We start from the raw sequence: 13,031 nt of genomic DNA on the forward strand, positions 1-13,031 counted from the left end.
TCCCTTGAATCTGGTCTGGTCTTGTGACTTGCTTTGGCCAAAAGAATGTGGCAGACGTGACATTGTCCCTTACAACTTCTACTTTCTCTCAAAACTGCCCCTCTCATGTGAACAAGCCCAGACTAACCTCCTGGAAAAGGAGAGACTACACGGCACGGGGGGCGGGGGAGCTCAGGTGGCCCAGGTGAAAGTCAGCCAATCCTAGTTGCTATGTAGCCAACCTGCCACTGATCTCAAGTGCATGAGCAATCCGTAGAGATGAGAAGAACCATGAAGCGGAGCCCAGATGAAATTATCAACCCACAGAATCACGAATTAAATGAATGGTTATTATTTTAAGCCCCTACATTTTGAGGTGGTTTGTTACACAGCAATAGCTGATCAATACAATAAAATAAATTAAATTAATTTCTAGTAAAACATGAGAAGTAAAGAAATAGCTGGGGAAGGGATCCACACAGATGAGCAGATGATTCAGAAGTTCTCCAGGAGGATGACATGGAGGTGCTGAGGGTCTGGTGGAATTTTCTAGGTCTGTGGTCAGTGCAAAGGGGCTCTAATATACGGGTCTCCTCAACAAGAAAACAGCAAACATAGCAATAGGCTTTAGCAGTAATGCCAATGCAAGGCTCCAAAGGCCAGAGAGGACAGACCACACCTCAGCAGACTCCAGCAGACCCAGTGCAAAGGAACCTGGTCAGACCAACCACCTCATGGCAGACACTCAGACCCAAGGCTGCCATCCTGCCCCAGAAAGAAACTTCAGCTACCTCTGCACCCAGGACCAACTAGAGTAAGAAGGAGGGAGGGATGAACTGAAAGCTTGAGCTTTTTTTTTCTGGAAAAGACTAAATTAACCTAAAAAAGAATGATAGCAGCACATAGAGTACTCATTTCACCCCATACATCCGACCATATTTTTATCCCTGTTTTACAGATAAGGAAACTGAGGCACAAAGTGCTCAAATGATTGCAATGACTGGGTCAAGCCAAGATTTAAACCCAGACAGTGCAGCTAAAGAGACTGTCAGAACCTGGAGGAGCAGGGGATTGCTTTCATTGGCTCAGAAACAAAGGCTCAGAGATGGCAAGTGAGTTTGAAAGGTCACACAGCCAGGAAGAGGCAGACCCAATACTTGATCCAAAGTCCAGCTGACTCGAGCTCACACTATGACAGCCATGCTCATCTCCCTCCCAGGGTGTTGAGGACAGAGTCTGTGGCGAGTGGACATTCAAGTTTTGTCAGAAATGATTACAGGGATGGTTGCCTAGACACGAAAGCCGGAAACCCCTCCACCCAACTCCTTCCTCTTGCATCAGCAGCTTTATCTTGCTGCAATGAAAACACTTCCCCAAGTAGCCGCAGCCATGGACTTCAGACTCCAACCATCATCAGAAACAGAAAGGCAGCCAGTCTCAGTGACCACAGGAGGGGTCCTGTGCCCTCGTCATGCCCCACCCTCCTCACCTGGCCCACTCGCCTTCCTGCTCCCAGCTACTGGCACTGTTCCTTGTCCTCTCAGGTAAGTGGGGTCTGGGACAGAACAGAAGCCACCCCCCGGCTGATCTCAGCGAAGGGTGTCATGTGCTCTGGCATTCCTGGAGGGGCTCGACCCCACCACGCTGGAATAGGAGGTGGGAGCTGACAATTTTCCTGACCCAGTGTCCCAAGAGGCAGAACTTCTTGGGTAGCACAATGAAGTTAAGCTCTCAGGCTCTGCGCTCATGCCAGCTGGGTTCTGGCTCAGACACTTGGGTGCCCTTGTCAAATACCACAACTCTTCTACAAAGCGGGACTGCTAATGAGACCTTTCTCTAGAAATGCTGTGAGTATTAAATATAAAAATGGTGGGACTCAGCCCAGGGCTGGTGATGTAATTTTCCGGGCCCAGTGCAAAATGAAATCACAGGTCCTTTGTTCAAAAAGTGTTAAGAATTTTAAGACAGCAACAGCAGAGCATTAACGCAAGCATGGGCCCCTGTGTGACTATATATGTCGAACACCCATGAGCCAACACTGGCTCAGCCTGGGCCAAAGCTGGGCTCAAATCTCACCACCAATTGCTTTAAGTAAGTTCTCTCTGAGCCTCAGTATACCCTCTCTGTAAAATGGGGCTAATCACAGGACCTACCCCATGACTTTGTTAAGAGGATGCATTGCAACAAGGTAATACCTATAAGAACAATTAACCTTTGAACCACGCAGGGGTTAGGAGCACCAACCCATCATGCAATCAAAATCCACATATACTTTTTGGCATGCCCAAAACTTTACTACTAACAGTCTACTGTTGACCAGAAGCCTTACTGATAAGCAGTCAATTAACACATATTTTGTAAGTTATATGTATTATACATACATTGTATTCTTATAATAAAGTAAGCTAAATATGTTATTTTAAAAACCATAATACTGTACATATTTAATGAAAAAAAATCTGCATACAAGTATAAGTGGACCCGCTCAGTTCAAACCCGTGTTGTTCAGGGCTCAACTGTACATGGCACAATATAAAGATTTAAAACTGTTGGCTATTGTTATCATACCCATGTCTCTTCTAAGTCAGAATCAAACTGCTTTAGCTCCAGAGTCTTGGGGCTTCTGAGTCTTGCTCAGCTTCTGACCCTAGAACCCTCTGATCCACCAGCAAAACGCTTGATTCTCAGTGTGCTTATTCCGTCTCCTGCCCACCTGGCCCCAAGCCCAGCTCTGCTGAGATCTAGATTCTGTTCATCATATGTTGGGTCCTCCAAAATGGTCATCCCCAGGAGGGTCCTTGGTGGGGCCCAGGTGTGGGGCCAGAGCTGGATGTTCCTTTGCTCACTGGCTATGACTTGAGGCACCACTTCACTTTGAGCAGTTTTCCTTGAATAATGATGGCTGATAAGTTTAGCATTCACCTTGTGCTGAGCCCTCCATCAACTATCGACAGGATATTTAAATCTCACACTGTAACTGTAGATTTATCTATTTCTCCCTGTAGTTCTATTGGGGTTTGCTTCCTATACTTGGAAGTTCTGTTACTAGGTGCATAAATGTTCAGGATTTGTATGCCTTATTGAATTTACCCCTTTATCATTATGAAGTGGCATTCTTTATACCTGGAGATATTCTCTGCTCTGAAATCTACTTTATCTTATATTTATATTCTTTTTATTAGTGTTAGTATATGTTTTTCTATCATTTTCCTTTTAACTTACTTGCACCTGTAATATTTAAAGTACATTTTTTATAGGCAACAGAGAGTTGGGTCTTACTTTTTTATCCAATCTGACAATCTCTAGCTTTCACTTAGGGTATTTAGACCATTCACATTTAAAGTGATTTTCTATGTGATTAGATTTTAAACTATTTGCGGGAGACCAGCTCCCACAAATCCAGGAGTTCCCTCAGGTGGAGGCGGCGTCTGCGAGGAAAGAACACACGGAGACACAGGAGTGCTTTCAAGAATTAATGTCTCACTTTATTTTTACAGCCTGTCCTTTTTATACTGGGCAGGTAACTATTTACGTCATTGAACTGTTTTTCCCAAAGTTGTTTTTCCAAGTTTAAACCTTTACCCATTAGGAAATTGCTTTCTACATAGTTTCAATGTGCCTTCCTTCCCAGGGTCTATTTTCCTTAGAAGTTGGTTTTTCTCAGAATTTTACTTCCTCACAATGTTTCTATTACAGAGTACAGCCGGATCTGTTCTATACTAATGACTAACTTATCCTAACTATGTTTCAATTTCTTCCAATAATGGCCAGAGCTGAGTTCCTGCCTTGGCACTTAAATGCTTACTACTTAGCAAATGTTTCAAACACTACTGGCTAAACAGGATCTTAAGAATTATAAAGTGCATAACTTGTCTATCACTAAGAATCTATCGCTAAGAAACTAACAGTAAAACAGAATTATAGTAATATGTCCAAAACTCACTTATTTGGTTAAAGTAAATAAAACAATCAATATAAGAAGGGGTGTCAGATCTTTATCCTACTGGGGGCATCCAAAGGGGAATTTAAAATTTCCAAAACATAAAGCCGTATCTGTTTCTCAGCCAGAGCTTCAGGATTTGTCACAATAGCAGTGTGATAGGCCATGTCAGACACTGAGGTGCAGCCGGCTCCCAACAACTATTACTCTCTTCTTTGTTCTTTGTCCCCTTTTTCCTCTTTTCCTGTCTTGTTTTGATATTTGAATATTTGTGTAATGCTATTTTATCTCCTTTATTGGTGTATTAGCTGTAACTCTTTATTTTGTAGTTTAGTGGTTGCCTTAGGATTTGTAGTGTACATCTTCAATTTATCACCATTTACCTTTATGTGATATCATATCATTTCACATAGTCATGCATCGCTTAAGGACAAGGATGGGGAAATGCATCATTAGGTGAATTTGTATTGTGCGAATGCTTAGGAGCCATGATGAACAAAAGACGAAATTAAATGAAGCACAAGAGAACATGGTGTGATCAAGAGACATGGTAAACAAGAGATGCATGAGGCTGCTGCCAGTGTAACACGGCATAATGTTTTACAGCAAACTTCTATTTTATAAGCAGAAACAGGACACTCTAAAATAATGATTAAAAGTATAGTATAGCAAATACATAAACCAGTAACATAGTCATTTTATTATCATCAAGTATTATATGCTGTACATACCTGTACATGCTATATTTTTATATGACTGGCAGCACAGTACATTTGTTTACACCAACATGTGAGGAATGTGTTGTGCCATGACCTTACCACAGTTACGGTGTCACCAGGTGATAGGAATTTTTTATCTCTACTATAATCTCATTGGACCACTGTAGTATATGTGGTCTATCGTTGACCAAATCGTCATCACGTGATATATGACTGCGGTCTAAGAACCTTACGATGGGATACTGTTTCCCCCATCCTTGCCTTTATTCTGTTGTTGTCTTGACTTTACTTATAGCTTGGGTTATAAGCCTCAAAATAGAATGTTATTACTTTTAGTTATTTGGGGGCCTTGTTTTTCAGATTTGTTAAGTGGGACCAGAGCACTTCTCTCTGGACACAGTACCCTCTCCTGCATAGCCTACCCAATGCCCTGTCAATCATGAGGATTTCCAGTTTAGCTGGTGGGAACAGGCACTATTCTCAGCTGAGTGATGGGCACTGCTCTATGCATACATGCAAGGAAACTACCGGAAGCCAGGGAAAGACCCACCAGAAAGGATTAGAGAGAACAGATCTGACTGGCTAAGATAATGGTGTTGGGGGTGAGTGATACTGAACTTCTTGGAATTAAGGACACCCAGGACCAAAGGCATCCCTAGGATTGAATATGGAGTGTCACTTGGTCACAACTGTAAGGCAGTTCTTAGTGGCTAACAGAACACACTTAGCTGAAGACCGGCGGGAAAATAATTTAGAATTCCACAAGCCTTCCCCAGATCCTCTTAGAAAAGAATGTTTGCTTCACCTCCCTACTCTCCACCTCACTCACAACTGAGAAACGCCATGATATACTGCAAGTTTATGTCTTGGAGTGAGACCAAGTTATTGCCAGGGCCTGATGGAAGCACAAACCAAGGGAAACTCAGGGCACAAAGCTGATGACCTTGTGTTGAGCAAGGTCACCTGAACTGAGTTCACCTGATCTGAGTTGAAATCCTAGCCATGATGCTTACTGAATGCATGGTTCACCTCTCTGAGCATTAGTTTTCTCCTCTCCAAACTGGAGATAGTAATAGCACCCACTCAGGGAGTGCTGGTACCTATGATGTTCATAACCTGGGTATTGAACTTCTGTAGGCCTCCTCCACCCTCTTTCCCTGAGCCCAGTCTGAGGCCAAAGTCAAAGGTCAACCTATCTCCCAAATAGACCCACTTCACAACACATCAAGAAGTGCTGTTGAAGTAGTCACAGGAGGCAGGGAGGGTATTAACATTTGACACACAGTATATAAACTTTGTGTGATACATTTGAGGGTTAAGAGAAGAGGTTCCAGGAAAGGCTTTAAGGGTTTGGATTGAGATTCTGTCATGTTCTTTTTGAGTGATGTATTAGTTTGCTAGGGCCGCCACAGCAAAGTACCTCAGGCTGCTGGCTTAAACAACGGAAGTTTATTTTCTCGCAATTCTGCAGGCTAGAAGTCTAAGATACAGGTGTCTGCAGGGTTGATTTCTTCAGAGGCCTCTCTCCTTGGCTTGTAGGTGACAGTCTACATATGGTCTTCCCGTGTGTGTGTGTGTGTGTGTGTGTGTGTGTGTGTGTGTGTCCTAATCTTCTATTCTTATATAGACACCAGTCATGTTGGAGTAAGACTCACCCAGGTGACCTCATTTTTAACTTAATTACTTGTTTACAGACCTTATCTCCAAATGCAGTCACATTCTGAGGTACAGGGTTTAGGGCTTCAGCATATGAATTGCACAAGTGGGGTGTACCATTCAGTCCATAAATGGTGATCCTGGAAAAGTCACCTAGCCTTTGTGTGCACTCAGCATCTTCTGTTCTAAAATGGGGGTAATGCTGCCCACCTCGTGGAAGCATTGTGTGATAATACATGCATTGCCTGGCACATGGTGAGCCTATTGTTTGGAAGTTCTTCATTCGATAGCTCTGTGCTCTCCAGCTAGTTGCTTCATCTCCTTTTTCACTTCCGTTTCCGACAACACTCCTGGAGTGCTCTGAACAATTTGTTCTTGGCCAGCTAATGACTGGTGTATGTTAAACTTGCCTCTTAAGGCTCCAGTCCTTCCTGTCCAGTGCAAGGACTTTCTACCTCTGTTGTAGGCTCCTCTGAGTTGAGCAACGGGAGTGAGTGGCAGGTGCTGCAACCCGAGGGTCCCATGCTGGTAGCAGAAGGTGAGACACTCCTACTGAGGTGCACAGTGATCGGCTCCTGCATTGATGCCACGATGAAATGGATCAAGGTGAGCAATCAGGAACAGCAGGAAGTTTATAACTTCAAACATGGCTTCTTTCCTGGGGTGATGCCCATGATCCAGGGGACACCGGAGCCACTTAATTGCGATTATTCCATCTATATCCACAATATCACCAGGAAACAGGCAGGAACCTACCACTGTGTGAGGTCTGATGGCTTGAATGAGCACTCAAAAATACAGCAGGATGAGGGCACCTCAGTGCTTGTGAAGGGTAAGTATCAGGCCCTGCAGGTCATAACGTTCTGCTCTGATCTATCTCCCTACATCAGTCACCTTTATCTATTATACAATCATGCTGTACACACAAAATCTCAGTGACACTTAAAAATTAGTATATCTCACTCACACATATAGGCAGCTGGGGTGGTTCTATTCCATATGTCTCATTTCAAGGCCCAGTACATTTTTCTCATGGAGATGGCAGAAGCATAAGAGGGAAAGTGCCCAATGCCCCTAGCCCTTTTCAAGCTTCTGCTCCCATGATGTCTGCTAACAGCACATTGGCTAAAGCAAGTCACATGACTCAGCTCAAAGTCAAGAGACAAGGAAGTGTACCTACCACCATGAGGCCATGGCAGGTGAATGGATGTTCTGGGGCTGATCATTTAATCTACCACACTCCCCAAGGAATCAGTCATCATATTTTTAAGTTCACCGATAATGACCTGGATACCCAAATCCTGGGTCTGTCATTCAAAAGAAGTGCGTTCTTTAATCAGTCACTTCAGTGCTATCTATTTCAAGTGCTTAACTTGTAAAATATGCAACATAATTCCTACTTCAAGAAGCATTCAGGTGATAAAATGGAAGCACAGATGTTTATGAAACCACTCTATAAATTGCTGACATGGAGAGGATCTGTGTATGGTGGGGGTTCATTTTAACTTGATGCAAGCATTTCAGGAAGACTCCTCTGACTCCTTCCAAGTTGTGACAGGTGGCTTCTCTTGGTCCCGCAGTTCTCTGGGTTTCCACCCTTGTGGGGGGGTTTCCTGGACCACCTCCAACACCAGCCTGAGACCTTCTTCAGGGCAGGACATTTGTGTGTCTTTCTGAGCCTCCTTTTCCCCAGTCCTCACATCAGCACATAGTTGATACTGACAACTTTTTTACTGAGCGACTCCGCTCGTGAGTAATGAGGGAATGTGGGAGGGAGTGGTTGAGTGAAAAAAAGCAAAGAAGGGGGAAAGGAGGGAAGATATGAGGGAGGAAATTAGTGGACAATGGAAGAAGAGAGGGACTACAACAGTGATCTCTCTTTGTCTTCAGGAGCTGGGGACCTAGAGCCAAACCTCTGCATTATCCAACCGCAGGAGTTAGTGTTGGCAACCACTGGAGACACTGTCTTCCTGAACTGCACAGTGCTTGGAGATGGTCCTTCCGGACCCATCAGGTGGTTTCAGGGGACTGGTATGAGCCGGGAGGCCATTTACAACTTTGAAGGCATCTCCCAGCCCAAGGTGACAGCGGTCCGGGCCTCCAACAGCGATTTCAGCATTCTTCTGCAAGACGTCTCCACTGAGTGTGCAGGCACCTACTACTGTGTCAAGTTTCAGAGGAAACCCAACAGGCAATACATGTCTGGACAGGGCACGATGCTGAGAGTGAAAGGTAAGGCAGGTGGCAGGTCTAGGAGGTACTGGAGGAGAGGGGGAAGTGGTCCACAAGGAACTTTTCATCATGTCCCAAACAAGCCAGCTCTTCTCAGCCTCCATGCCTTCACATAGCTGTTCTCTCTGTCTAGAATGCTTTCTCTTTTTCTATGGGGAACTCCTATTCATCCTTGAAGACCCAGCTTAAATAGCCTCTTCTCTATAAAACCTTCTCCTTCTACCAGGAGAGTTCATTTCTCCCCATTCTGGGCTCCACAGAACTTTGTATAGACTGTTAATGATTCAACAAACATCTATTGCATGCCTTTTGACTGCTCTGCATTGTATTTGGTGCTACAGACAATACAATGAATCAGACACTATTCCTCCCCTGAAGATGCTCAAGCAGGTCTAACTAGTCCTTCATAGTTATACAGTTTGACTTCCAGCCTTCATCTCAAGTAGAAACTGAAGACTCAACTTGATGACTCCAGCTCCAAGCACAAGGGTTCAGGAAGTGGTGAGACAGAAAGAAACAGGAAATATAAGACCACTTCTCTCCCTTGCAGCAAAGCCCACTTCTGTCAATGAGACAGAAGTCATCGATCAACCTGTAGCCAGTACACCTATGTCAGGTGAGTGTACCTACCTTCAGTGGGGTTAACCAGTCCCCACAGGCAAAGGCAGTCAAAGATGGTTTGGCCATGGGAAGGGAGCGGTTCCAGATTTCTAGGGTCCATCTGCCACCAAGAAAGTTTCCAGGACTCCATCTCAACTGCAGAACCGGGAAACCCAGAGAACCATATTATAGCTCAGAGAAAGGATTTTCTAACAGCCAGTGCTAACTGTTCAGTGGGCGGGCTTCCTTGAGAGTTAGTGAGCTCCCTGTGATTCCTTGCAAGGATACACCGTGAAACTGTGCATAACAGTGCTAAAGAACATGGCTGGCTGGTCAGGCTTCCTGGATTGAGCCTCTTTCTAGCTGTGAGGTTGTGGGCAGGTTGCCTCACTCCTTGAATCTCTGGTGTCCTGCTCTGTGAACTAGGGGAGAGGCAAGATAAGAATCAGAGAGCCTACCTCACAGGGTTGTGTACAGATCAAATGAATCACACATGCCGAGTGCCCAGCAATATGCCTGTCACATCACCTGTTATTGTCACATCACTCAGAGGTACTCAATAACTGGAGAGAACTGGGGCTAGAGGTGGCCAGGTTAGCCTCCCTGATGCTCAGCCATATACTTGTCATTCTTGGGAGCCAGACCACTTGGCCCCATCACTTCTTTGACACATGTGGCCCTGAGCAAATCACCTCTCCACTCTGGGTCTGCCTCCTCATCTACACAAATTGAATTGCTATCCTACCTTGCAAGGTTAGTTTGAGAACTATATTAGACAATTAGGAAGCACTTAGCTCAGGAGCAGAGCAGCCAATAGATGAAAGCTGTTTTCTATTATAGCAGGTCCTTGAATAATGTTTCCATCATTTCATTATAAGTTTTTTTTTAAAGATTATTTTCATTGGGGAATTGGGGCTGGGGGATTGGGGGAAGGGGAACAGACAAGTTGCTGTCCTTTTGTTCTTCAGTCTAGTTGTGGAGGATGTTGCTTCACTGGCCCAAGTTGGCACCATCATTGCGCTCTTCCCGAGCGAGGCAGATCAGTCACCAGCTTCTGGACGGCTGCTCACGGCAGCTGCTGGCCGCTCACGCTGGCTGCTGGCTACACACGGTAGCCCATGGCAACCCATTGCAGCAGGGGTTGCAGCCTACGCTGTAGCTGGCAACTCACGGCAGCCCAGCTCAAGGTTGAGCTGTTGTTCAGCTTCTTAGCTGTAGAGGGCAGTGTCACTGGCCCTCATATGTGGGATCCGAACCGGGGCCCTCTGGCGTCCCAAGCCAGCTCTTAACCATTGCACCACTTGGCCGGCCCTCATTATAATTTTGATGAGTTGCCATAGGAACGTTACTCTTGTTGATATTAATTAGCCTACGGTAAAGTTGGTTTTGTTATATGTATTATATGTTTTGCTTAAAGTTACAGAATCTCTGACAATGTTAAGTGATAACTTACTGTATTGTCAAAGGTCAGGGATTCTATCAAGATAATTAAAGGAACAGGTATGATATTGAGCAAAGCCTTTTCAGGCCTGGGACAAAGGGAAGGGAGGACTATGAGCTCCTCTTCCAGTGTAGAGAAGATGTGGCCCCAGGTGTAGCAGGACAGCTGAGACCAACCTCATTCACAGGGGCCTGTTGAGGGGCTCACCTGGGGCCCTTCCTGAGCTCTCCTTTGTGTCCCCCAGATCTCCTGTCTGTGCTCGCAACTGTGGTCCTGGGGCTGAAGACAGTGACCTTGGCTGCACTCCTACTGGCTCTGGCTGTCTACTGGAGAAGGGCTTGACAAGAAGATATCAAAACCCCAGGCCCAGCAAAGCTGTGTTCATCTTAGCATGGGGCATGGAGTATGGGTGAAGGGTTAGTCCCAGAGTGGTCCTCTGAGTCAGAGAGGAGCCAGGGTTTCCCAACCATTTCTCAGCCTCCAATCCCAGCCTCCAGAGACCACCACCAGCCGCCCCACCCCCACCCCCATCCCCAGGCCTCATGGCAAACTCCAGGATCTCCACCCCTGGTTTCAGGTCAGCTGGTGAAATACTCACACTTGACACTGGGCTCCCCTCTGATGTGCCTTCCTCTCTCTTCTCAGCCTGGTCAAGCCCTAATTGTCCTTCAAAGCCTTACCCAGGTCTCTCCTGCTGCAGTCCCTCCTGCTGCCCCCCCCCTTTCTGCTCCTCTTCACGTTTTCTCAACCTTCAAGATCCTTCCCAGAGTCCTTCCCAGAAGGTATCCCTGAGTGTCTCTGGGCTCTCCCAGCCACACTGCCTGTGCCCCTCCATTTACATCTTTCCCCTACCCCTGCTTTTTTTCCTTCCCTACTGCGGCTAGCTTGGGTAGCTGTAACACTTGAAATTCAGTTTGGGCAACTTGAACAAAACTCTTAAATAACCGTGGCCTAAACCAGAACAAAGTTGGTTTCTCTCATAATATCCAAGCATAAGCAGGTCGGGTAAAACAGTAGCTCCCTGGTACTGAGACCCAGGATTCCTTGATCGTGTGCTACCAGGTCCACATCCCAGGCAGCAAGGCCAGAGAAGAAGTGAAGGGGAGCATGACCCTCTCCTTCTACAGCAGCTGCTAGAAATTTGCCCACATCACCTCTAATTGGCTGGAATGTGTCACATGGTCATCTAGCTGCAAGGAAGGCTGGGAAATGTAGTCTTTCTTTTGGCAGCAAGGTCTCCAGCTGAAAATTTTCACTGGAGAATAAAGGGGTAAATATCAGTAGATACTGTAACCAGTAATTTCCATCTCAGTGGCATAAAGGCAGCCTCTTACTTACTTACTTGTGTGATACCTGAGTTCCATTCCCAGCTGAAACGGCACTTCTTTGTGCGACCACCTCCGCTAGGGCAGCATAATGGAGGGCACTCATTCTGAAGAAGAGATTTTGCCCCCTGGGACATTGGACAATGTCGAGAGACATTTTTGGTTGTCACTACTTGAGGAGGGTGAGGTGCTATCACCATCTATTGGGTAGAGGACAAAGATGCTGCTAAATATCCTATAATGCACAGGACAGCCCACAAAGAGTTGTCTGGCTCAAAGTATTAGCAGTGCCCAGGTTGAGAAGCCCTGGTGTAGGGGAAAACGTTCATTTCCTGAGTCAGACATGCCTGACTTCTAACCCCGAAGCCCTCACTCCCTCCCTGTGTGCCCTTAGTGACTAACCAGTCCCTTCACCTCTCAGAATTGGGAGGCTAATAACCTGGATTTCTCTGCATTGTATGAGAACCAGTTCAGCTCAACATTTGCTAAGGGCTTACTATGTGTTATGTGCACTGTGTACACTCGGGATATGTGAACCCCCTTCTGTCTTTCCGTGCAAACATTTATTAGCACTTAACTATGTGGGAAAGTGGAGTAGTCCGGATGGTTTTCATCATAACAACAGAAAAACAGGTTGAACAAGACTCAGACAACAGGGACATTAACTTAGTCCAACAGTTGAATAAATCATTGAATCACCAGACATCAGAAAGCACAGATGCGGTGGGCTGAATAACATCTCCCCACACATACACCTCCAAAGATAACCACATCCTAGTGCCTGGAATCTGTGCCTGTTACATGGCAAAAAAGGACTGTGCAGATGGGAGTGATGACCTCGAGATGGAGAGGTTATCCCGGATTATCCAGGAAGGCTCTAAATACAGTCACAAATTGTCCTGATGAGGGAGAGACAGAAGGAGATTCGAAACAGAACAAAAAGAGGAAGCAATGTGACCACAAAGGCAAAGATGGGAGCCACAAGTTAAAGAATGCCAGCAGTCATCGAGAACTGAAAGAAGCAAGGAACAGATTCTGCCCGGCGCCGCCAGAGGGAGCGTGTTTTGCTGACACCAAGATTTCAGCCCAGTGATACTGATTTCAGACTTTTCTGGCTTCCAGAACTATGAGAGAATAAA

At 45.6% G+C, this 13,031-nt stretch overlaps 1 protein-coding gene across 3 annotated transcripts; it reads left to right on the forward strand.

Moving 5' to 3' along the window:
- Window positions 1–1,373: 1,373 nt before the first annotated feature.
- SIRPB2 (signal regulatory protein beta 2) lies at window positions 1,374–13,031 on the forward strand. Of its 3 annotated transcripts, none has more exons than XR_002124383.1 (5): window positions 1,374–1,523; window positions 6,761–7,126; window positions 8,185–8,526; window positions 8,945–9,142; window positions 10,812–10,843. XR_002124383.1 is itself a non-coding variant. In XM_019645657.1 (5 exons), the coding sequence occupies exons 1-5, from the start codon at window positions 1,451–1,453 to the stop codon at window positions 10,907–10,909; spliced, it is 945 nt and encodes a 314-aa protein (XP_019501202.1). In that variant the 5' UTR covers window positions 1,374–1,450; the 3' UTR covers window positions 10,910–13,031. The 3 variants fall into 3 exon arrangements, 1 of the variants encoding a protein (XP_019501202.1); XR_002124382.1 differs by having other exon boundaries at window positions 8,957–9,142; XM_019645657.1 differs by having other exon boundaries at window positions 9,077–9,142; window positions 10,812–13,031.

Source organism: Hipposideros armiger, unplaced genomic scaffold (assembly GCF_001890085.2).
Source record: "Hipposideros armiger isolate ML-2016 unplaced genomic scaffold, ASM189008v1 scaffold_94, whole genome shotgun sequence".
Lineage (NCBI taxonomy): Eukaryota > Metazoa > Chordata > Mammalia > Chiroptera > Hipposideridae > Hipposideros > Hipposideros armiger.